The 26,134-nt window shown below is 40.0% G+C and overlaps 1 protein-coding gene across 3 annotated transcripts in view; it reads left to right on the forward strand.

The window, feature by feature from the left end:
* Positions 1 to 17,192: 17,192 nt before the first annotated feature.
* JAM2 (junctional adhesion molecule 2) overlaps positions 17,193 to 26,134 on the forward strand; it is a 28,487-nt gene continuing 19,545 nt past the window's right edge. For 2 of the 3 annotated variants that reach the window (XM_087966670.1, XM_087966671.1), the window contains exon 1: positions 17,194 to 17,422. In XM_087966670.1, the coding sequence (XP_087822796.1) occupies positions 17,338 to 17,422 (85 nt within the window). In that variant the 5' untranslated portion in view covers positions 17,194 to 17,337. Of the gene's footprint in view, positions 17,423 to 26,134 lie in introns of all 3 variants that reach the window. The other variant, XM_026663925.2, reaches the window with a different exon arrangement.

Below are 26,134 nucleotides of genomic sequence, written 5' to 3' on the forward strand. Positions count from 1 at the left end.
CAGAATGTGTCCACTCAGTGTAATCTCTATATGCCACTGTGTGTTTAATCTTGGGTAGAGATGTGTGAAACACTTTGATTTTTAAACTTTACTAACTGGAATGTTCCATTTCATACCTAAACTGTGCTGTGTTACTATTAAAGCATTCTCCACATTACCAAAACAGATCATTTTGCATTCAAACAACTCTTTCGCATACACAACGTGGTGTTGTAAATTGAAAAATGGTTCAAACTTTAGATACTTTGCACATTCTTCTGTAAATCAAACAAAATTGGGAGAGCATTTGTGTTCCACATATTTAATATATTGCATAATTTGACTCGTTATTTTGCCACACTGTAAAAATAAGTTTTACATCATGGCTGTCTTGGATCGTATATAAAATATATAATATAGTAAATAGAAAACTTCCTTTTTTATTTATTTATTTTATTATCTTGTGGGTCCACATTACTAGTGTCCTGGGCTGCATGTAGCCCATGGGCCATGAGTTAGACACACCTGCTTTATATGGATTTATTCTACTGGAGATCATTGTAATGCTCTCTAAAGTCACGAAGTCTGATAAATGGAACATCCAAATACAACACCTGAAAAAACTATTCATGTCCAAACAACCATAAATACAACTTTATTCCAATTTTCCTACTTAGTGTGGAAGCTTAGATTAATGCTGTAGATTAAAAAACAATGACATTTTAATCTGAGGGGTCAGGATTGTTGCCTGAAAAGTTATTTGTGGTAATTTTTGAAATTTCCTTGTTGGAGGTAGAACAATTTTCCATTTTTGGATTCCGTGTGATTGTTTCTCTGACGCTGCAGAACTTGAATCACCATTGTGGCTCCTGAGGACAACAGTGAGCCTGCCAACTTCTACTTCCTTGACATTTACCAGATTTCCTGTTCCTTAATTGTGTTTTTATTATTTTTAAGATTGTTAATTATCAGATTGCAAAACAATGTTTATCCTGAAGTATACTGTGTTACTGAGCAATGACTCCAGCACTCAGAAAGTCCCTAGAGGCCCTCTTAGCAAATTAAATGATGGGTCACTGTCACTCAATGCTTTTTGTTTCTGGATGGGAAAGGGATATGGGAGAACTTATTATCACCTAAATTTATCCAGTGCAGAATGACAGCTATAGTTATAGACTTTACTCCACCATGCTGGTCCAGTGCAAGTTGCAAATAAAATGTTTTTTGACCTCACAGTCTAGGGCTGAAGGTGTCTTTTCCCTGGTGCTGGCATAAAGCTAGATAACAGATGCCCCAATCTCTAAAATCTGAGTTGGAGATCAGAAAATTATGCAACAAACTAGCAACCATTAGATTTACACGCATAAATTCCCCTGCATCGGAGCTAATATATAATCATACATGCCTTCAAGCATAGTATATGTTTGTGTCTTGATCTGTTACTATTGTACAATAAAGTACAAAATTTAGGTATATATCAAGATTCGTTTAAGAATACTTGTTTTATTTACGAAAATGGAACTTATAATGAGACATTATTTAAGTTTCACTTTCATCTTTATTTTGTTATTATAGTTGGTGGTGGAGGTAATGTCAGCTTGCAAATCTTGGCTGATCTCAAAAAGGTTAAGAAAAGTCAGACATGTATGGGATGATCAAGTAATCTCAGGATGTAGACTGGGAGATCAAAAGAATACTCGGGAGGAAGGCAATGACAAAGGGTTCTATATTGTCATCAAAAAGAAAGAAAGAAATTCAGCAAATGTTGAGCTCTACTCAAGGAATTTTTTTATCTCTGAACAGTATACTTTTATTATATGTTTTAATAAATCATAACTGTAATTTTTAAGGAATCCATAATTTATATTTAAATTTGAGATTTTAGTTACTTTTGCATGCTTCTCTCTTACACACAGATACAGCCCAAGCAAATATCTTTATAGTTTTCTTACTGATTTTTAATCATTTGCAGATACCCTAAACTGAGCATTGCACATCAATAAGCACTTACAGGCTTTGGCTACAGCAGTTAGTCATGTGGATAGCAATTTAACTAGCATAATAATAAAAGCAGCCAATGATGATATGGTGATGACCGCAGAAAAAACCATGATTATATGTTTGGATGTCCGAATATCTTGCCAAAGCAGTACTGTAACTCAGTGAGTTTGCATTGCTCTTTTTTACAAGCATATGTAATGTTTTACTACTTTCTAGGCTCAAGACTAAGGATGTTGCTTAATTTTACCACTTAGTATTATAGCATATTAGGTAACCTTGGGAATAAAATGTGTAAGGTGTTATTAGTATATGTATTTATTTACAGTATATTTGTTCTTATCTTTTTTCCTGCATAAATAACTTGGTGAACGTACCTAAAACTCCTTCCTCTTTTTTCCATAACAAGACAAGAACCCTGTGAGATACATTGGGCTGATATATACATAAAACACCCTTGTAGTATTTTAGAATCACTTCTAAGCAAAAACATTTAACACTGTAAATGAGGAGGCTCACTAAATCAGCCCATGACACTACAGATGCCCAAAGGAAATTTGTGAAATGGATCCAGCCTGAATAAAACTGAAGTACTTTACCAGGCTGTGTCTAATACTAAGCCCTGTAGAACTCAAAATCACTATTGATGATACTCAACTGATAAATGTAAACAGCTTCAAATATTTGGGAAGCATCATCTTGAACAAGGTCCTTGGACAAGAAATTAACTCCAGAATCAGCAAGGTCATCCGATACTGGGTTGGCTGTGAACTAGAGTGCTCAATCAACATGACAATGGTATGTTCACAAAGCTAAAATACTATAGAGCTGAAATTATCCCCTCTGCTAATATGAATGTGAGTCCTGCACTCTGCACTGAAGACACATCAAACAACTGGAGAAATTTCACATATGTGCTCTCCATTCCCTCCTTGATATTTGTTTGATAACATCCAAGTCTTCGCCTGAAAGTCTTGGAAAATGTGAAGTCCCCAGCATTAAATCACTTTTATGTTTATCAGAGCACAGATGAGGCCGGTAGGACATCTCATTAGAATGTATGACTGCTGTATGCCTTGCCAATTGCTCTATGGCAGGGTGTTAAACTCACGTCATGGCAGCATCACATGACATATTGGGACTTTTCCCCCTTCTCTAAACCAGGCGGGGGCGGGGCCAGCACGTGATACATCCAGCCTGGGGGCTGTGAGTTTGACACCCCTGCTCTATGGTATACTGGATCCAAGAGACTTTGCAGTCAAGCACACAAGCACTATCAAGACACTGTAAAAGAAATCCTACACTTTGTGATATCCAACTAGGGGAACTAGAAGCTGCATCTGCTGACAGAACTTGCTGACAAGCCCTATGCTATGAAGCCTCCACCAGCTTTGAATACTACAACAATGGACTTCCAGTGACCTACTGTGCTAGACTCTATGCTTCCAGAGTCTACAGAGCTACCTCCATGGACAACAGAGTGTCTTCTTTGAAGCTGAAGGACTACTGTCTATATATTTCTATACTACAAATATCCATATAACCAATACATGGCAAAAACAAGATACAGAAAATGCTAACTCTTTGAAGCCATCTAGTTGTTGTTAGCTGGATTTTTGCAGCCCAGATTGCAAAGATACTTTCCTGAGATCTCTTTGAATAAAAAAATAAATCACAGGATTATCCAATTGATTTTGGCGAACATACTTGACTACATATTACTTAGAAATTAAACGCCCACTTTCTTTCCCTATTATTAATCCTTAAAATGCTCTAGGACAGGGGTGTCAAACTGGCAGTCTGAGGGCCGGATGCATCACATGCAGGTCATGCCCACCCCAGCTCTGCAAATGGGAAAAACATCATGAAACATCACATGATGGCAATGTGACTCAGCAAGTGCTCTAGGACAGTGGTCGCCAACTGGTGGGCCGTGGCCCACTGGTGGTCTGTGAGAAAATTTTGATGATCCGCAGAGAAATGTCACTCCCAGAGCATCCCCCCAAAAGCAATTAATCCAGGCTGTGGGGGAACACAAGGCTGCGCTGCCCACATGGCCCACGGGAACATAAGGCTTGCCTCGCTTGCATTAGGAACAACACGAGGTAGTGAGGGGAGGAGGGAAAGGGTGGAGGGGGGAACTTGTCTGGCCACCAGGTTGCTTCTTCCATTTCTTTCTTCTGCTGCTTTTGGCTGCACACAAGGAAAGCAGCAAAAGTCTTTCTTTCTCTCCCCCAAACTCCACCAGAAATGAGTCTTTGGGACCCTGCAAGGCATCCTGCTCCAAGAGGCTGCATTGGCCAAGGTTCATTTCTGGTGGAGTTTGGGAGGAGAGAAAGAAAGATTTCTGCTTCTTCTGTTGCTTTTCTTGCATGAAGCCTGAGAACGGAGATCAAAAGTAGGCCAGGAATGTAGCTGCCTTGGACGGCATGGTGGGATGTGAGGGAGAGAGAGAGAAAGAGAAAATCACCAGCCCTCGAAGTTAGATAGGATCTCTGTTCCCCCCCTCTGAGAATGGAGTTCAAAAGCAGGCTAGGAATGTGGCTGCCTTGGAGGAGGTGTGTGTGTGAGAGGGATCTGTGTGTGTGTGTGTGTTTGTGTTTATGAGAGAGAGGGGAGGGAGAGGGAGGGAGAGAGAACATCACCAGCCCTCCAAGATTTGATCAGATCTCACTCTCTCCCTCTCCCTCCCATCAACGTCAACAAGCAACATCAGTCAAAATTCACATTAGTGGTCTGCAGGATTTAAAATAATGAGTTTGGTGGTCCCTGAGGTCCAAAAGGTTGGCGACCCCTGCTCTAGGAGATGGTCTTCTCAGAAGAAGAATAGGAGAGAAAACTGGAGTCTATGTTGTGCCTGGATTGTTAGGCAAATCCTGATTTCCATAAACTAGGATAAACGTTCTATTTATTAACATCTATTTAATGTTCTGGTTTGGTTCTGCAACCCAACAGGACAGACAGACTTCAGAGGATAATTAGGACTGCAGAAAAAAACAATTACTACCCACCTGCCTTCAATCAAGGACCTTTTCAAGATGGCTGCGCGCATGGATGCTGTGGCTAATCGCTCCTTCTTTTAGTGTATGGTGTGTATGATTCTGTGTGTGTTTTGGATCCTTTCCTTGATTGAATCCTGTGCAAGGAGCATCTATAGTCGGCAATCCTTGTTACAAATTGGACTGAAATGTGAAAAGGCTACTACGGATGATTTTATACATTCTCATATCATACCAAAGGAGGCAGCTGGGCCCCTGGGGGAGCCATGGATCACTATCCCTGTAGGAAGGAGGAAGAGGCAGAGAAAGAAGAACAGGAAGAGAGGATGCTGTGCTGGGGTTTTCTTTAGGCTGAGTAAGTTTCCACACAAGCCTTCAATTCCAAGTATATTTCTTAGCAATGCAAGATCCCTGACTAACAAAATGGATGAATTAAGGCTACAGATTGCAAAGACTAAATTCATCAAGAACTGCTGTGTTTTGCTAATCACAGAAACTTGGCTTCATTCACTCATTCCAGATGCAGCTGTTGAGCTGGAAGGCTACATAGCTCACTGGCAGGACAGGAGTAGAGGCAAGATCTGGCAAGATCAAAGGGGGAGGTTTAAGCCTTTATGTGAACAAAAGCTGGTGTATCAATACAAAGACTGTAGACAGCCACTGCTCCATGGATCTGGAGTATATGACACTTAAATGTAGACCCATATATCTTCCACGGGAATTCAGCGTGGTTTTGATTACTGCAGTCTGTATCTCACCTGATGCCAATACTACCATAGCTTTGGATTTCTTGTATAACGCTGTTAGTAATCAGCAGAATAAGTATCCTGATGCTGTGCATATCATAGTGGGGGACTTTAATCAAGCTGATTTAAAAGAAGTGCTCCCTAAATTCTATCAGCATGTTAAGTGTGCTACCAGAGGAGCAAACATATTGGACAAAGTATATACCAACATCAAACATGGCTATAAGGTTATACAATTACCACATTTGGGACAATCAGACCATATGTCACTGCTTTTAGCACCAACTTACATCCCTCTTAGGAGACGGGCTCTGCCTATAATAAAGACAATGAAATCTTGGCCAGAGGATGCTTCCCAACAACTTCAGGATTGTTTTGAGAACACAAATTGGGACATCTTTTACCACCCTGACCTAGAGGTGCACGCTGCAACTGTTCTGTGCTATATCAAACACTGCACAGATACTATCAATGTGGATAAATGTATTAGGATCTATCCCAATCAGAAACCCTGGATGACCAAGGAAGTCCAGCGCCTCTTGCATGACAGGACCAAGGCCTTTATGTCCGGTGATGGGGCAAGATACAGTGTTGCCAGAGCTAATCTGAAGAAAGGTATTTGGAAGGCCAAGACTGATTATAAGAGGAAGATTGAGGATAATTTTTATAGCAATAACATGAGGCAGGTGTGGAGAGGGATTCAACAAATTACAAACCATCAACCGACCAATGTCATCCCTGCTGAGGGGGATGCTTCATTGGCAGAGGAACTGAATCATTTCTTTGCTCGCTTTGAAGTGGAGACATCAGAGACAGATAAAACACAACTACCAGCTAATTGTAGCCCCCACCTCATTGTGGAGGACCAGGAGGTGAGGAGCATTCTGAGGGCTGTAGACCCTAGAAAGGCTGCCGGTCCTGACAGTATCTTTGGCCGAGTGCTTAAAGACCGTGCTGATCAGTTGGCTGGAGTCTTTACCAGGATCTTCAATCGGTCTTTATCCCAGTCCACTATTCCATCTTGTTTGAAGGCTTCCACCATTGTTCTGCTGCCAAAGAAGTTCCCTATCAATAACCTCAACGATTACAGACCAGTGGCACTCACTCCTATCATCATGAAGTGCTTTGAGAAATTGGTCTGCTGGCACATCATTTCTGGTCTTCCGCATACATTTGATAAACACCAGTTTGCATACAGAAAAAATAGATCTACAGAGGATGCTGTAGCCATCACTCTTCACACTGCTCTGACTCATCTAGAGCAGTGGGAGGGCTATGTGAGGATGCTTTTTGTGGATTTTAGTTCTGCGTTTGACACAATTCTTCCACATAGACTAGTGTCTAAACTTCTGAACCTTGGACCTTCTTATTCAATCTGCCTTTGGATTATAGATTTCCTGTCTGGCCGCTCACAGAGGGTCAGATTAGGTAATCATACCTCTTCAGCCCTTATTCTTAACACTGGTACACCACAGGGTTGCGTGTTGAGTCCCTTACTCTATACTCTTTATGTGCATGACTGCATTCCCACTCACGTTAGTAATACTATTGCTAAATTTGCAGATGATACAACAGTGGTGGGACTTATCTCGGGTGGAGGGGGGATGAATCTGCCTACTGAGATGAGGTGGACCGGTTGCTTTCGTGGTGTGGAGACAACAACTTGGTCCTCAACACCAGTAAGACCAAGAAGCTTATAGTGGATTATAGAAGGAACAGATCAGACATCCAGCCCTTGCTTATCAATGGAGACCAAGTGGAGCAAGTGGCCAGTTTTAAGTTTCTGGGTGTTACCCTAAAAGAGGACCTGACCTGGGGTGCCCACATTGCAGCCCTAGTCAAAGGGGCCCAGCAGAGATTATACTACTTGAGGCTTCTCAAAAAACAACAACTGAATGAGAAACTGCTGGTGACCTTCTACCGCTGCACCATAGAGAGCATTTTAACATACTACACCTCTGTATGGTTTGCCAATTGCACAGTGGCAGATAGGACAGCACTCCAGAGGGTTAATGTCATTGCCCAGAAGATCATTGGTTGCCCTCTCCCCTCTTTGGAAGAGCTTTATAGCTCCCACTGCCTTAAGAAAGTTCAAAACATTCTCAAAGTTCCATCTCATCCTGGGAACCCTTTTTTTAAACTATTACCATCTGGCAGACGGTACAGAATAATAAAAACAAGCACAAATAGGCTGAAAAACAGCTTCTATCCCAGGGCAGTAGCTCTTTTGAATTCTGCTGTATAGTGCAGTGTTGGTGTGGTGTCGGGGGTTTCTGGTTCAATGTGTGAAGGGCGAAGGATGTGTGTTTGTGTTTATTTTCATGGTCATGGTCATGATGTGCACTGAAGATGGTGTTTGATTTTGTTGTATGAGGTGCAATGACAAAAAAAGTAAAGTAAACTGTATACTGCACGAGTCAAAAAGAGGGCTGTGAAAATATTTACAGACCCCTCACATCCCGGACATAAACTGTTTCAACTCCTTCCCTCAAAACGACATTATAGAGCACTGCACACCAGAACAACTAGACACAAGAAGTTTTTTTCCTGAAAGCCATCACTCTGCTAAACAAATAATTCCCTCAACACCATTCAACTATCTACAAAGTCTGCACTACAGTTACTGTTAATCTTCTCATCACTCCTTATCACCCATCCCCTCCCACTTGTGACTGTATGACTGTAAATTTGTTGCTTGTATCCTTAAAATTTATATTGACTGTTTCCTAGTATGATTTGATTGCTTATTGTACCCTATGACTATCATTAAGTGTTGTATGTTATGATTCTTGACTCTTGATGGATGTATCTTTTCTTTTATGTACAATGAGAGCATTTGCATCAAGACAATTCCTTGTGTGTCCAATCACACTTGGCCAATAAAGAATTCTATTCTATTCTATTCTATTCTATTCTATTCTATTCTATTCTATTCTATTCTATTCTATTCTATTCTATTCTATTCTATTCTATTCTATTCCATTCCATTCCATTCCATTCCATTCCATTCTATTCTATTCTATTCAATTCTATTCTATTCTATTCTATTCTATTTCTAGCTGTTGCAGTATTTTGTGCTTCAACTCAACAAAGATAATTACCAGAACTCCAATAGATGCTCCAAACAGACTCTTGTCACCATCATGAAATAGTTTCTTTGTCAACCTTCCTGGGTAATATAGAATTATGTACAAAAAAAAAAAGAATTTGGAGAGTATCAGTCTGCTGTGATATATGACCCAGTGAGTGGATACAAGAACATTTTCAGTGTAGTATTACTGGGTCAAAAGTATCTGAGCAATATAAGCCAGCTGCATTTTCCAAAATTGCTTTTTAATGATAGCTCTAGGAAATAGATACTTCTGTGTCAGCACTGCTATTTACTTATTCACTTTAACTTACTTTATACTACAGCCAAAGCAAAAAATGTGCATAGAAGTCACTATCAAAACAAATGGACTTTGAGATAATCACGGCAGGCTAATCCTGTAGGAAATATTATTTCTGATGATGTATAATGCCTTTTCTCAAGAACCTGCTTGGGGAAAAAATGAAACTAAAGCAGCACTCAGAAGAGTTAACCACCACAGAAACTTGCTCAGCTATATCACATTCACATCAAAGATCATTACCAGAAATGCCTTGTCCTAGAAATTTTTTGTTTGCTGTTTTTATGATTGCATATATTCCTTTGTATATATGAAAACACATGAAACAGAAAAACATCCTGTTTCATATCGCAGTTAGATTTAATTACTAATTCCTCCTGCAAGTGTTTGAAGGAGAGTAAAAAAAAAATGTTGTAATGCACTTCTGTTTGAACAGGAAAGCCTGAAAACACTGTATGTCATATTAAAGGTGTATTGTATATATTGTAGATTGCTGTAAAATAAATGTAGACCTAAAAATCAAGACCATACTATCTTAAAGTCATACAAAACTTAAAAGATAAATATTGAATATAATAATGAAAATAATTCTACATTGTTTGCTGACCTTGCATTTATTTCCTAGTTCTGGCCTATACTCAATGTTGTGGTTCACCAGCAGTAGGTGCGGACGGCTGAGGTCTCGGAGAGCGAGGACTCAGATGACAGACCTGCGTGTGAGGCAGGGATGGGGCCAGGACCATCAGGGAGTGGAATGCTGCCTTTGGAGATTGTGGAGGCTGGCAGCAGTGATGAAGAGGTTCCCGAGGAGCTTGTGCCCAGTGCACATGCGCACAGGGCTGCTCGAAGAAAAGAGCAGCTGCAGCAGCACGGGCGACAACGGACTAAGGCTGCAAGGTAATGGGCCCTCCCTCAAGAGCTAAAAGCCAGCTGAAAAACCGGAGTTCTTTGCAGGAAGCAAATAAGTTTTTGCACTCAAGCCTCCTGGATGTTCAGAATATCTTGGTTGGTGTTTGGAGATTCTTTGTGTTTGAAATATTTCTTAGTAACTTTATTTAGTGTTCTTGGCAGCCTTGCACTACCTTGGCAAGGCTCGTTCTTATCAGAGATAATTAATTTAAAACAGCCTTTTAACCATGAAGGAACGGAATTCGTAAAGAATCATTAAAAGGTTTTTCTGTTACCACTGTTTCGTGTTTGTTTTCTTGGAACAAGATTTGGGTCAGAGCACTCAATTGGAGCTAAATTCATCTGGAGCCCATCTGAGTATGTTTGTTTTGGTGCAGGATATATTGTATATATTTTGCTTTTTGTTCTATATGAACATGCACATTCTACAACACCTAATATGCCTTCCATTTTGCAACCTGTCTTTATTTTAATAAATGTACTTTAACTGTATTGTACATCTCAGAACTGCTGTCTGAGTGAATCTTTGCATTTGATAAATAATTAATGTCAAGCGTTTCACACAAAATATTTTCTAATGTGAGTTATATTAATAGAAAACATATCAAGAACTGATTTTGTTCTTTTTATTGTTTGGCATTTTTAATTTTAAAAAAACTAGATGAAATAAACTATAGTAAGTTAAATAAGGTGCAAAATTTTGCTACAGTATGAACAAAGGAGCAAAGTAATTCATAATATGTTTTATTCATGTATGCACTGACAAATACAATTATCTTCACTAGAAAAAGAAAAGTTGGGAGTTATATGGTTAAAACTGATGAAACTGAGCAGTTATTTGGGTTCTTGTTACCTTTTTGCCTACCACTACTGTTCTCATGTCCAAAGAGCTTTAACACACTGTGGAGGTAATCAATTGGTACAAAATGCTCCTTGTGATTACAACATGGGTACATAAATTCACAGAAGTAACTATCAATCACCAATCAATAATCCTGATCCAACTGATCTATTTGGGGGGAGGAAACACAAGATAACCAAAATAAACAGACATAATCAAATGGTGTGTGAAGTTCACTGGCAGGTAAAAAAGTAACAAGAACCATCCCTTGGATTTCATCCTTTATCTGCAACGGAGCTTGACTTCCTAATCTCCCTCACCTACCTACCTCATGAGCCTTTTAGAGGATTTGAATTTTGCACAGCATGTTTGGAGGAAGAAAGAAGAACTGTCGCTCTAGTTAGGTAGGCAACTTGGCATCTTGCAAACATTCTGGACTGTTATATCCAAAGTTATCAATGGCGAAAGCATCCAAAAACATGAAACTCTTATTCTAGCTGATGCCATTACACCAGTGGCATTGATACTACCACATATAATGCATAACAAGGAAGAGCTGATGTTGGGAGACAAACTGAATTGGAATTTTTCTTAGCTTGTTACACTGCCTAGTTCTTTTCTCTTTTTCCTGATGTGTGGAAAAGACCAGCAGAAGGAATGAAAATTAAAGATCATGGAAAGAAGTGAAAGGTGGGGCTTTTTTGCCTATGAAAGGGCAGGTCTTCAACTCTTGAGAAATACAAAACTTCAAAATCACACAGTTCAAAGGCAAAAGCTGGTTGTGATGTAAACAATAGGAGGGAGGACATTATCTTGATCCCAGAAGTGTTTAAACATATGTATGTACGTACATACATACATACATACATACATACCAGAGGTGGGATTCAAATTTTTTACTACCAGTTCTGTGGGTGTGGCTTGATGAGTGTGGCAGGGAAAGGATAGTATAAAATCTCCAGTCAGAGGAGAGGTGGTATTTGGCAGTTCTTCGAACTACTCAAAATTTCCGCTACCGGTTCTCCAGAACTGGTCAGAACCTGCTGAATACCTCACATACATACATACACACACACGCACACACACACACACACACACAAATACTAATTTTATGAGCACAAAAATCGTATTGGTAGATGTGGTAGTTGTTTACTTGTTTTAATACTTTAACTTTCCAGTTTCATTTTGTATTATGTCAATATTCATTGTTACATCAGCTTAAAGTTATATGTAGACAAAAGTCCCAGTAGCTTTTCTGTCAGCTGATGCTCCATTCAAAATCCAAGAAAGAAATACTTAGACTCTTTTAATTAGAGAAAAGATATCTTTTACTGGAAGTCAAGTGGTAGCAACAAAAGAATTCTGAATCTGAGAAAATAGGCGCATAAATCACATATACAAAGTGATGGCAATGTTCCCACCCCCAATAGTTCAAATGGTTCTTCCAATTAAAAGTTGTGGGTGTCATCATGTGGACATCTTCAGGTGGTGATGAGGCTTCTGCCCGTTGACCTTGACATACTTTGATAAAGGTTCGCAGCTGCGCAGAGAAGAGAAAGCTAAGCAAGAAATAGAAACCTAAGCAAGAATGTGCTCCCCGCCACCCTCCTCAGTTTATACAGTAGTAGTTTGCAACACCTCCAGCTCACTTCCCATACTTTTTCCCCCTCCTCCCGTTACTTATGACAGCCGAAAGATGCAAAGCAAAGGAAGAAAATCTTGAAGGCTGACATTTTCTTAAATAACCATCACATTTAGCTAAATGCAACTTGGATTGAAAGCATTGGTGGGTATTTTTCAGGTGGATTCAGATGAATCTATAACCTAGTAACTTTTTGAATAGAATAAAATCCCAAAGGTAGGGCAACTGGATCTGAGCTCCAATAAAGTTAGACTTAACTCTACAACTGCTACCAACTCATGGCTATCCAGATTTTTGCAGTTATGATTATGGTATTTTGATTTTCCCCCTCATTATTGTAACTGATTGTGTGCCATCAAGACATTTTTTATTTCTAGCAACCACAATAAGTTTTCTCCACAATGATCTTTCTTTGACCTGGTGTTTGCTATTGCCAGCATGATTGAGTCCATCTACAGGTGAAACTCAAAAAATTAGAATATCGTGCAAAAGTTCATTTATTTCAGTAATGCAACTTAAAAGGTGAAACTAATATATGAGATAGAGTCATTATATGCAAAGCAAGATAGTTCAAGCTGTGATTTGTCATAATTGTGATGATTATGGCTTACAGTTCATGAAAATCCCAAATCCACAATCTCAGAAAAATAGAATATTACATGCAATCAATAAAACAAGGATTGTACATAGAACAATATCGAACCTCTGAAAAGTATAAGCACGCATATGTACTCAGTACTTGGTTTGGGCCCCTTTTGCAGCTATTACTGCCTCAATGCATCATGGCATGGAAGCTATCAGCCTGTAGCACTGCTAAGGTGTTATGGAAGACCAGGATGCTTCAATAGCAGCCTTCAGCTCTTCTGCATTGTTCGGTCTCATGTCTCTCATCTTTCTCTTGGCAATGCCCCATAGATTCTCTATGGCAGGCTTGTCCAACCCGCGGCCCGCATGCGGCCCAAGTCGCCTCGTAATGCGACCCAGTGCCCACCCCAGCCTTCCTGCAAGAGCCAGCGAGGAGGAGGAGGAGAGGCAGGTGCGAGGCGGGGCGAGGCGAGCGCCACGCCAAGCAGCAACATAAAAGGCAGGCGCCGTCAGAGCGCTTCTCGTGCTGAGGCAGCCGCAGCACAAGACTCCCACTCCGCCACCTCCTCCTGTTGCCGCTGCCGGCTTCTGCTGCCGCCGCCGCTGCCGCTGCTTCTGCCGCTGCTGCTTCTGCCGCTGCCTCCGCCGCCGCTGCCGCTTCTGCCCCTGCCGCCGCCGCCACCGCTTCTGCCCCGCCACCGCTGCTGCTTCTGCCGCTGCTGCCGCTGCTGCTTGTGCTGCCGCCGCCGCCGCCGCTGCTTGTGCCGCCGCCACCGCCGCTGATGCTTGTGCTGCCGCCGCCGCCGCTGCTGCTGCTGCCGCCTCCTCCTCCTCCTTCCTGCTGCAGCTATTCCGCAGCCAAGTGAGGGCGAAGAGTCCACCGACTTGGAAAAGAGGCACGCCACAAGCAGGCGGCTGGCTGGAAAAGGCGGCGAGGGTGGGAAAACACCCCCCGCTGCTCCTCCGGCTCGGTCTGTTTTTTTAGCCCAGGTAAGACACTTCAGACGTTTGTTGTTCAGGAGCAGCTTAGCAAGAGGAATACGACATTTGAAGCCCATGTCCAGGATCCGTCTGTGTGTGGTGGCTCTTGATGCACTGACTCCAGCCTCAGTCCACTCCTTGTGAAAGTCCCCAACACTTTTGAATGGCCTTTTCCTGACAATCCAGGCTGCGGTCATCCCTGCTGCTTGTGCACCTTTTTCTTCCACACTTTTCCCTTCCACATAACTTTCTATTAATGTGCTGATACAACACTTTGGGAACATTCAACTTCTTTTGCAATTACCTTTTGAGGCTTTCCCTCCTTATGGAGGGTGTCAATGATGGTTTTCTTCACAACTGTCAGGTCAGCAGTCTTTCCCATGATTGTGATTCCTACTGAACCTGACTGAGAGACCATTTAAAGCCCCAAGAACCCTTTGCAGGTGCTATGGCTTAATTAGCTGATTAGAGTGGGACACTTTGAGCCTAGAATATTGAACCTTTTCAGAATATTCTAATTTTTTGAGATTGTGTATTTGGGGTTTTCATGAGCTGTAAGCCATAATCATCTCAATTATGACACATCACGGCTTGAACTATCTTGCTTTGCATGTAATGAGTCTGTCTCATATATTAGTTTCACCTTTTAAGTTGCGTTACTGAAATAAATGAACTTTTGCACAATATTCTAATTTTTAAAGTTTCACCTGTATCTGTCTTCTTTCCTTCAACTTTTTCTACTGTCAAAGCCTTGCCCAGGCATGATTTGCAGGTATAAGTGTGTGTGTGTATGTATGTATGTATGTATGTGTGTGTGTGTGTGTGTATGTATGTATGTATGTGTGTGTGTATATATATGGCTATCAGCTTTGTTCGGGTATTTTCCCACGTCATTGTAGTTGTGCTTTTAAAGTTGTAGCGATGTTTCAGCAGAATCTCATCTGCCATCATCAGGCTTCACAACTACAATGACGTGGGAAAATACCCGAACAAAGCTGAATGCCATACATGTAAGTACCGGCGAAAACTTAAGAAAACAAATACACACACACACACCTACCTGCAAATCATGCCTGGGCAAGGCTTTGACACTAGAAAAAGTTGAAGGAAAGAAGACAGATACAGGTGAAACTATATTTATTTATTTATTTATTTATTTATTTGATTTGCCAATTGTTTACAAGATAATAAGTATAAGTGTATACATGGTTGTGAATACATGAAATGGGTACATATAAGAAAAAATAAAAGAATAAGAAACAATAGGACAGGGACGGTAGGCACGTTGGTGCGCTTATATATATATATATATAATATATATATATAAATATAATATATGTATATATATATATATATATATATATATATATATATATATATATATATATATATATATATATATATATAAACACACACACACACACACACCACACTATAAAATCATATATAGAAAAGTAAAGAAAGTATATATATATATATAAACATATTGAATCCAAAAAAAACATCAGGGATGTTTCACTAACAATCTTGTGCTGGTTAATTACTGCAATAAGCCTAAGTAAGAAAGTTCCATCAGCAACAATTTGAAAAAGAAGAGCTCTAATCAGCAAACTGTTACCTAAAGCCCAAGGTTCTAAGGATTTACAGGATGCAAAGTTGATTGGCCAATTTGGTGCATTGCCAGATTCAGAGCAAGATTCAGAGCAAAATAACACCATGCAAAGATTGGTTAAATTAGGACAAACATTGGTAATAGCACATTCCAGAATGATGCCATTAATTAATTTGGTCCTACTATGTACTCAGGATTGTAGCAATACACTCAAGCAGCAAATTGCTAAGGCTGCCACAGCTACAAATAGCTCAGAACACAGATCACCATTAATGTCTAAGCCTAATAGTTTGTAGCTTGATAAAATGATACATCACTCAGAGAATCTAAAGTATGCAGTCCCCAAGAAAAAGGCATGTTTCTTGCCTCATCTGATCCAGACATTGTCTTAACACCAAGATGATCCTGTAGTGGAATTACCCAATTGTATTCTGCCCCAGCTACTTATAGGTATCAAATCATTGTAGGGATAGATGGGAATGCTAAAAATAAAATTGAAAAAAATAAAATAAAATAAAATAAATCTTACTCCAGCATATAACCACTCAGAAGCAGAAGTCTAGTGTTGGGTCTCATGCCATCTGTAAAAGTTTTTTTAAAAATATTTTTTATATCACATTTTCATTAAAAAAAAAAACACCTCAAGGTAGTGACTGCCGAATGTGCCTTCCATCTTCCCCACAACAGTCACCCTCCTGTGAGGTGAATTGGGCTGAGAGAGATGCTGGCCCAAGGTCACCCAATTGGCTTTCATGCCTAAGGCAACCACAACTCATAGTTGTTAAACCCGATCTTTTAAATCTCACATTGAGCCACTTATCACCACTGTAACCGATTCCATCCATTTTCCTGCTGGTCAACCTCTCCTCTTTCCTTCCACTTCTCCCAGCATTAGAGAGCTGGGTCTCAGTACTCCTGTTTATCGGCCATTGACTTCAATGAGGAAGAACACAAATCTACAGGTAAGGCTAGTCGGCAATATAATTTCTTCTGTGTGAAAAAGGGCACCATAAAAAAGCAGAAGCCCAACGAATTTATATGACAGATGAAAAAAAAACAAACACAGTTGATTCAACTTGATTTCAGATATCAGTAACAAACGCCGTTTTTGGTTAAAATGAGGCTGGCTACCCCACGGTGGCTCGTTGGAACGCAGAGTTAACGGAAAGCTGGAGCATCTCCACAGACCATTTCCACACTTTATAGCGTCTTCACACCACCGCTTAACCACGGTTAGAATGGTATAAAAACGTGGGCGCACCGCTTACTTTGGTACTAAACGCAACCTTGCTGCGATCGGGGACTTACTTCTCTTGTTTGGGGCGTCCCTCCAAAGCGGTGGAGGGATCAGCTGAAAGCCGCCCCCTCCCCTCCCCCAGTTATCTCTTACAAGGATCCAACCCGCCGCTCCCTTCACTCTCGCTTTCTTACACATTCACACACACAAGCCGTGGCCTACTCAAAGCAAAGCTTCCCCCCGCCCTCCCCTCCGCGAGGTGCGCAAACGGAGGAAGGGAGGAGCCGCGGGGAAGCTGGAGCCAAGGCTTTCAGCAGCTGCATCGATTTTTCTCCCCCAGTCCGAGGAGCCGCTGCCAGCCACTTTTCTCGTTTGTCTTGGGGGAGCGGGGGGGAAGCAGCTGTTGCTCTGGTTGGAAGATGGCGAGCTGCTGCTGCTGCTGCTGCTGCCGCCGCCGCCGCCTCCTCTACTGGCTTCTCTTCTCCCTCTTGGGGTCCCTTGGCTGTAAGTCTCCCGGGGTTTCTCTCCCCTCTCTTCTGGGGGAGGGCGCGGGGGGAGGGAGTTTCACTTGGTTTGCAACGCGCGAACGTTCAGTTCTGGGCTGAGAGGGGCGACGGTTGGCCTGAGGTGGGGAGAGGACTCTGAGCTTAGGAGGTGCCAAACTCGACGCCGCCGACGCCTTCAATCTTCCCCCCTTTGGCGAGGAGCATCTTGTGGCAACGGGGAGGCTCTCGGTGCGGGCGCTTTTCCTCTCACTTTTGAGGGGAAGGGTGCAAACAAAAGCCCTCTCCCTCGAGTCTTCCTACTAGGCTGCTTGCGGAGAAGACCAAAAAAAAAGGGGGGGTAAAGGGCTCCTGCCCGCCCCTTCCCCACCCATGGCTCGCTTTGATTTGATTAGCAAGCTTGGCAAGGGAGGCGAGCTTGGCCGTGGCTGCCGAGAGGCGTGCGCTTCTCCCGGCAAGGACTGGGGACTTGAGCCGGTCGGGTTTGGGCTCCAGACGGTGAGGGGACCCGGGAGAAATCGAGGACGCTTTCTGAGGCGACTAAAAAAAAAAAAAGGTCGTTGACTTGTTTCGGCTGGAAAGCTGCCGAGGGTTTTATTCCACCCCCACCCCCTGCAAACCAAAACACACCGATTCGGCGGAGCGTTTTGGGTCTGCTAAGGCTGGTCCAAGACGAACTGGGAGTGAAGCTTTCCTCAACACGTTTTGAGGAGGCTTCGTCCTTCACCGTGCTTTAAAGGTGGGAAGATACCTTCACAAGGCAGGCTGCAGAATTTGTCTTGGCTGCCACAGAGGTGATCATGAGGCTGACCAGGTTAACCAACTACCTAAGATGAGCTCTTAGGCAGGCTTGCCATGAAGTTTACAACCCTAGAATTCGGGAGCAGGATAAAATTCTGCGTTTTAGTGGAGTATCAATAAACCTGTTGATCAGTCCATCAACTAAGCGATGCTCCATCAGATATTTCAAAAAGTGTTTAACATTTCCTCTCAACTGCCCCCTTTTCCGCTGTAGGTTATTGCTATTCAAGAATGCGTCTTAATGTCAGTCAGTACAAAATAGAGTGCTACCTATCCTATAGATGATGAGTAGAATTTCTTATACTTCATTGCTGCTGCTCTGAATTAATATTTAGCTTGTGCTTTGCCAATTCCTTAATTGTCTTCTTATGGAGTACAGTACAATCAACAAATCTTCTGCCCAATATCATGCATGTGATAAACAAAAATGCAAATTTTTATACTTTTCCCAGTAGAAATGGATTTTGTTAATTTTGGCTCTGATCTACTTATTGTTTTAAATGTAGTTCCTTTCAATGTGGTATCTTGTGCAAATTTGATAAGCTTTATCTGTACCTCTTCATCTATGTTGTTTGTAAAGATATTTGAGACATGAGCTCAAGATGGTCCTTTTCTAGTTTATATGAATACCTACTAGTCATAGATGCATGTAAAATTATTTTTGTTTAGTTTACATTTGCTAGTTTTTCAGTGTTGGCATTGATATTATTGAAAACGTTGCTATAAACCCACTGTAAATTTATGATCAAGTCTGGTTAAATTGTGTCAAATGTTTCAAAATATTGGTTTGTAGTATTTTGATGTTTATAAAAATGAGCATAGCTATTGAAAACTAAAACACTTTTTTAAAAAAAATCATAATAATGGAATAGAAATCACCACACCCAAACAATGTGTTGATCATAGATAAGTGAAGCCGGAATGCACAGCTGTCAAAATAGTTTACAATGAAATATGCAGGACCATATTTCCATGCTAAACCATAACAGATATGATAAGCTATAACCATGCTAAAATTATACATTACACTTTGTTGGTTTAACATTGATGTGATTATGTGAGAGGTATCATTTATTTATACTGGAAGGATTGAAATCATGGCAGTACAAAGACACAAAAAAAGCAAGGGGCAGAGAGCAATTACAAGTTTTCCACCAGTTAATATGTTTAATTTTTGTACAACATAAAGTCCATTTTTGGATAATATCTAAATATGTAGTAATTCTTTTTAATAAAAGTCTAAATAAAAACTTAAAAGTTCTACTATATGTTTACTGATTCAGAATCATGTAGTTGCCTGAAAACTGTCTTCTCTGAAATATTTTTTCTCTCTATCTAAAGATTTGGTTCTTTAAAATTCCTTTAGAATGTCTTGTTGCTATTTGTATAATCTATGTATATAAAAGCGAAATACCACTCACACATCATCACAAAATTTCCGTAAAGCAGGACCGTAAAGCCTGCAAACTTGAAATTTGGCATGTGTGTTCCTCTTTCCTTCTAAGTGCTCACTAAGAAAAGATTTTTTGAAATGACCATCAGAGCATTCGTATTTCATATATTATTAACACGCTGCAACACTAAGGAGTTCTACTCCCCCCTCCCCACCTGAAAAGAAATCTGTTCCAAATGCAAAACACAAGCAGAGGAGAGGAGTTTCAGTTTCAGTTTTAGTTTCACAGCAGCAAGCAGCTTTAGTACAGAACAGTTGAGCTAAGCCATGACCGGGCTCCTCGCTGTCTCCTTGCTCACACAGCAAATACTGTTTGAGTTTCCAAACACCCTTCAACTCTTTCACACACTGACAGGAGGCTATCCAGGTGAATACCAATGGATGCTGGTAGGCAGAGGCAGAATTCCTGCGCCCCTTATTTTCCTCATCAGTTCAGACAAATCTGTTCCTTCTACTGTAATACCACTTAAAGAGAAAAGAGGCTAAAACACAGAAAAAGATTTACAGATGCGATTAGGAAAACACGAGTAAGGGAAGCTGCACACAAGTATCAAACTCATCGCCAAGTCAGTAGACAGGCAGTAAAAAGTATACATCTAATAACCCCTACATTAATCAGTCACAAATGAGATCAATGCCTTGGACTAATAAGTATTTGTCTGGTTTTCAATATGAACCTCAGATTCATTATTCCAGGGAAAAGGTAGTTGATCTCAGACCTCGGTTACCTTGTACCTGGTGTCATGCTCTAAAGTGGCAGGATGAGAGTCCTGGGATGTGCTGCAGTTGCAGTAAAGTCCAGCTCCCTCCCCTTCAGCCCTACCCTGAACCCTTACACAGCCTTCTCACCCACCAGCATCCAACGGCAAAGCACTTTCTTTCTGCTATCCGGAAGTACAATGGATGTTTCCAAATGATGTCTTTTGGAACCAGAGAGGTGAAGAAGGGAAATTTTATGCCAAGATTCAAAGTGCAAGGACAGGTTTGCCACAGGATTGGGAGTATCATGGCGGGGCCTCAGCAGCAGCCTTCATTTCTCCAGATATATTTTGTTGGTGATGATGACAATGATATGGACATCCATTGTGGAATCTATATATATAAAAAAGCGAAATATCACTCACGCATCATCACAAAATCTCCAGAACCGTAAAGCCTACAAACTTGAAATTTGGCATGTATGTTCCTCTTGGCTTCTAGGTGTTTGCTAACAAAGGAATTTTTGAAATGACCCTCAGAGCATTAGTATTTCCTATATTATTAACATGCTCTGATGCTAAGGAATTCTACTCCCCCTCCCCCCCGAAAATAAATCTCTTCCAACTGCAGTTGAGCTAAGCTATGCCCAGGCTCCTTGCTGTCTCCTTCCTCACACAGCAAATACTGTTTCAGTTTCCAAACAGCCCTGAACTCTCTCACACACTGACAGGACGTTAGCCAGAGAATACTGATGGATGCTGGTAGGCAGAGGCACAATTCCTCCCCGCTCCTTATTTTCCTCCCCCCAAAATTGCCCAATCACATAGTTTCATAGCGAAGCATGGGTACCCTGCTAGTTTTGTTACAAGAAGAAGGCTGGTGCCGTAGTTCTGTTATCTATCTGTTAAGCCCTCTGAAAGCTTTCAGGTGCTTAGGCTTCGTAAAGACCTATAGGAAGGAGCTACCTCATGTTTGCAGATATAGCTTTGGAATTGTATTGAAATAAATCCAGGTACATTGCCACTTTACAAAATGATTGTGAAGTGAAAATCAGGATACCCGCACATTTCTTTTGACTATTTTATAACTAAGGTAACTGCAAGAATTCTGCTGAACTTCCTTTACTTTTGAAAAAAAAAAGTAGTTTCATTTTTTCTTTTTTTAAAATGTGCATTTTGCTAGCAGCTTAAGAAGCAAAGTGCTTACCTTGAAGTAAAAACCCGACCTAACATTCTAACATGGACAAGGCAGGGTTTTACTTTGGGGGTCACTCATTGCTTTTAATGGAAAAAGTGAAAATGATAAAAGGGTTAGAGAAGGTCAAAGGGTGTTGAAAAGTAGTGGCATTACAAAAATAAAAAGGGAGCAAACAGAAGTGAAGGGTAGAGAGGATGGTTTTAAGATGGAAAAAAAAAACATTTCAAGGAGAAAATCCTGTTTTTATAATATCCAATTGCTGTATTCTAGTAACTGGTAAGCAATGGGAAGAGAACTTCATTTTCAGAAATTAAGCATGTTATGATGAAAAGACAAGCAGCTTTAGTGTCACCAAAAGGTAGTAGAAGACTGGGAGCTGCTCACCACTGCTAGCATTGGTGAAAATGTGTAGAGAATGGCAACAATTACAGCTAAAATACTTTCTGGATGCTATTTGATTCTCAAGACTGCAAGCTGCATTGGAGGATAGCACTGCAGCTGGAGAGATGACAACATGTTCAAATAAAGAACACTGGGCCTCTGTGGAAGCATTTATGGTCTTTATTATGAAGGACATGTGTGCACGCACATGTTTAAATAGGAGTCTACTTGTGCTATGATGTGACAAATTCTTCTTCAAGGATTTCTGCATCAGTTCTCCATTCCCTGCCTTACCCTTGTCTGAAATACGCATGGCTTGCACTAGTTCAAACCTACGTAAAATTTGCTGCGGGAGGGTGTCTGAGGATTAAATCACACTTCCAATGCATATTTTATCTAAGTTAAAAATGCAGTTGAAATGATAATACAAGGAAACGAAATATGGAAATGAAACTAAAGAGCCATACTAGGCAGGACAATTTTTATGTAGTTTGATTCTGTGAAGAATAGATTTTCCCAACATCTATTATCAAACAGGTATCTGTACAAAATAGGGCAATCAATAAATACTGTATAAAGACTTCAATCTAAATGTGGCTTTTAATTCATACAATGGAAATTCTGCTGATAGAATAGCTATTTTATCCTTTGCTTAAGATATCATGTATAAACAAGGAAAATAAATTCTACACTGTGGTTCTTTTTGGATTATAGTAACACTGTAACTTGCAAAGTAAAAGTGAGAAAGTAATTACAGACCTATTTAGCAGCTGTATTCACTCTACTGATACAATGACTATTTCATTCTGCCTGAAATAGTAGGGAACAACTTTATGTATCCAATATTTAGATTTGTTTATATCTCTATATGTATTTGTGTTGATATTAGTAGGATCTGTCTACTGCTTTGGATTCAATTCCATAAAGGTGCTTCAAAGTGTTTGGGATGATATATTTTCCTGGGATTGCTTAGCAGCTCCTTTCAGAAGTCTCACATCTGTTCTATTTTGATGCCTCCACATGTTCCAGAATATCATTTTTTGGAACCAAATTTGAACCATTACACAAACGTATACGATATAGATATAGATGTAGATACAGTACACAGTATACAGAGACATATGCATACATATGATATATACAGTGTTCTCACACATATCATTGGATACAATTATGTGAAACTTATTCTAAAAACATCTTAAGCACTTATGCACTTCAAAATGAAAAAATGCATACTTTTAGGCATTTTAAATTTGTACTTTAAAGGTATGCATGTATGTGTGTTGATGTATTCAGCTGTTCATCAGAGAAAACCTATCACATATAGCTCCCCATTGTCAAGAATAAACACATAACCCCACTCCCCCAAAACACAGAACAATAGAATTCATCTAACTACCTGAATGAAACGCTGGGAAAAAATACTGTAATATATATGTTTTATCAACTGGTAACCTTTCCTACATTTTTGTTGTTTTTTGTCATAAATTATTTATACAGTATAATAGTATCAATCTATTTTTATGTAATGCTAAACCATTTAACTTATTTCCTGTTAATTTTTAGGAGAACAGGATTGGCAGAAACTTTTTCAGATTTTTTTCTAACTATTGCCACATTTACTCATTACGTTTGTCAATAGAATTTTAAAAAACTATTTAAACCCGTTATAATATTCATAAACAGACTTGGAAGACATAGCATTAGATATTTGCAAGACATATCCTAATTATTATTGGTTACTAAAAATGTATAGTTTGGTTACTAAAAGTTTATAATTCTGAATTTTTGAGTATTTGCATACGTGATGCTCACTAAAATTTAAAACTATGTTCATTTTTTCTATTAATTTTTATCTGAGTACTGAGCATTGAATTTTTTTCTAGTCACAGTTTTGAAAGTGATTCTGGTTAGATGTTTTGGAATTTGTCCGTAGTTATGAAAGATCTTTCCAAATAACACAAGGTGAAAGGGTTTATATAAATATTTTTTCTCCTTTGGAAAAAGGAAACAAGAAACAAAAGTGTTCACAAAATGTACCATATTTATATGGGTGGTAATTTTTTATACTATATTATACTTTCTCAATTGTAGTATGGGAAAACCCCAAATTTAGGTTTGTTATAAGAATCTTAAGTTAAAACAGAATAATAAATGATTCATATAGATGAATGCCATAAGATTGCTTCATATATTTTTTTAAAATGCCATTTTAAAAAATGCATGTTTTAGAATAACTTTGAACTTGTATCTAATTTGTCAAAATGAGATTTCTAAAGAATTCTGTATGTGTGTGTATATATACACAATTTATGTATATACATTATATATACATATAATATTTTAGATAGATAATTGTAGATATATATTGTAGATATATATTGTATATAGATTGAGATCTTAAGACTCATTATAAATGGATATATAATGAGTCTAAGATCTCAATCTATATATAGAATATAGTAGCAGAGGTTAAAATGTCACATCTACTGTTTGCCTAATATAACTCGATGTTTACTTATTTGTCAAAAATACATGTATACCTGTCAAAATTACAAACAAGTTACTGTAGGTGGCAAACAGCAGTATTAAAAAAATAATAAATATGATGATACCTTTAATAACATCAAACAAAATCATTTGCCTATTCCAGTTTGGAAGGACTCAAACATAGACAAAAATGTCAAATTCATAACAATTGATTTCATTTGATGGTATTAAAAGTATCATCACAGGAGCTGCCTTTTGCAATTGACTGATGGGGATTTTGTCAATACCAATGGTGTTCAAGTGATGCCCTAGATCAGTAATGGCTAACCGTTTCAGCACCAAGTGCCCAAAGCGCGTGCGTGTGCATCCCCAAAATGCAATGCGTGCATGTCCCCTGCGCATGTGCCATGCTCCCTCCCATGCACCCCCCCCCCATGTATGCACAGCAGAGACCCAAAGACCAGCTGGCTGGCAGGAGGCACATGTGCATGTGCACTGGAGCTGAGCTGGGGTGACAGCTCGCATGCCCACAGAGAGGACTCTGCGTGCCACCTCTGGCACACATCCCAAAGGTTTGCCATCATGGCCCTAGATGTTTTGGAATTGCACACAAGGTGCCTACTTTCTTTTGTCACAGTTGTTTTACTTTTATTTTCAGGTCTTTATATTTTATTATTTTCTCTGGTTTTTTTCTATTCTTTCTCTTCTACTCTGCTGCCTCCAGGTACTACCACATCCATTTTTTTTTAACCTTTCTTATCAACAACTGTTATGTCTGGGGTGTTGTGTGCAGATGTTCATCTGTGTGAATTCTAAAGTCTCAGAGCACTTTGGCTTCATGTTCTATTTGTCTATTTTGTAGTTCCTTCAGTTGTTGCTTGCAGGCACATGGTATTTCTTGTAGATATTACTATGCACCTGTCATGCCCCTGGTGGAGACTGACTCTGAGGGAGAGGAAGAACAGCCAACGGGGAGTGGAAGTGTGGCTCTGGAGGAGGTTGTGGAGGAGGCTGGGGAAGGGCAGAGGCCGGCTGAGCAGTCAAGAGGAGGACCCAGGCCCATCCCCTATCCATCCTAGGGCACACAGGGAGGAGAGGATAAGGGAGAGACATGGTCTCCTTGGGAGGAGAGGGCCTTGATCCTCTTCATGGGCTGCAGTGTGACAACTGAATAAGAGTTTGGACCTGAGTACTGGCAAACACTGGAAACAAATCATGTAAATATCTCTAGTTTATAGTTCTTCTCTGAGTTTGGCATCCTTCCCAGTGTGTGTTATCTGTGGACATCCTCCAGCCCTTATCTTGCCTGGTTTGTGTTGCTTTTTTCGTTCTTTGTGTAACTGTGTGGGAGTTTTTTTTTGTCTTCCGCCAAAGATATTCAAAGCTTGGAAGCAAACTGAAGGAATAAAAGGGGCTTCACCTGTTTTCTGTGACTGTGTTTGTTTTGTATCCCACCCTGGGTCATCACAGCACCAAAGTATTGTATCTAATTAATTAAAAATTAATTAAAAATGTATCTAATTTTCAGAATCCATTCATTTATTTCATAGTCATTGAAAGGGAAGAAGGAGTTTATTTATTCTACATAGTACCCTAGGGCAGGACAAGAAGAATGAGTGGAAACCTATCAGAGAGAGATACAATCTGAAAATGAAGAATTTCTGACATTGAGAATGATCAGTAAATTTAACA

Source organism: Notechis scutatus, chromosome 5, assembly GCF_049901735.1.
Source record: "Notechis scutatus isolate UNSWTSFEM ecotype Mainland chromosome 5, rNotScu1.2, whole genome shotgun sequence".
NCBI classification, from domain to species: domain Eukaryota; kingdom Metazoa; phylum Chordata; class Lepidosauria; order Squamata; family Elapidae; genus Notechis; species Notechis scutatus.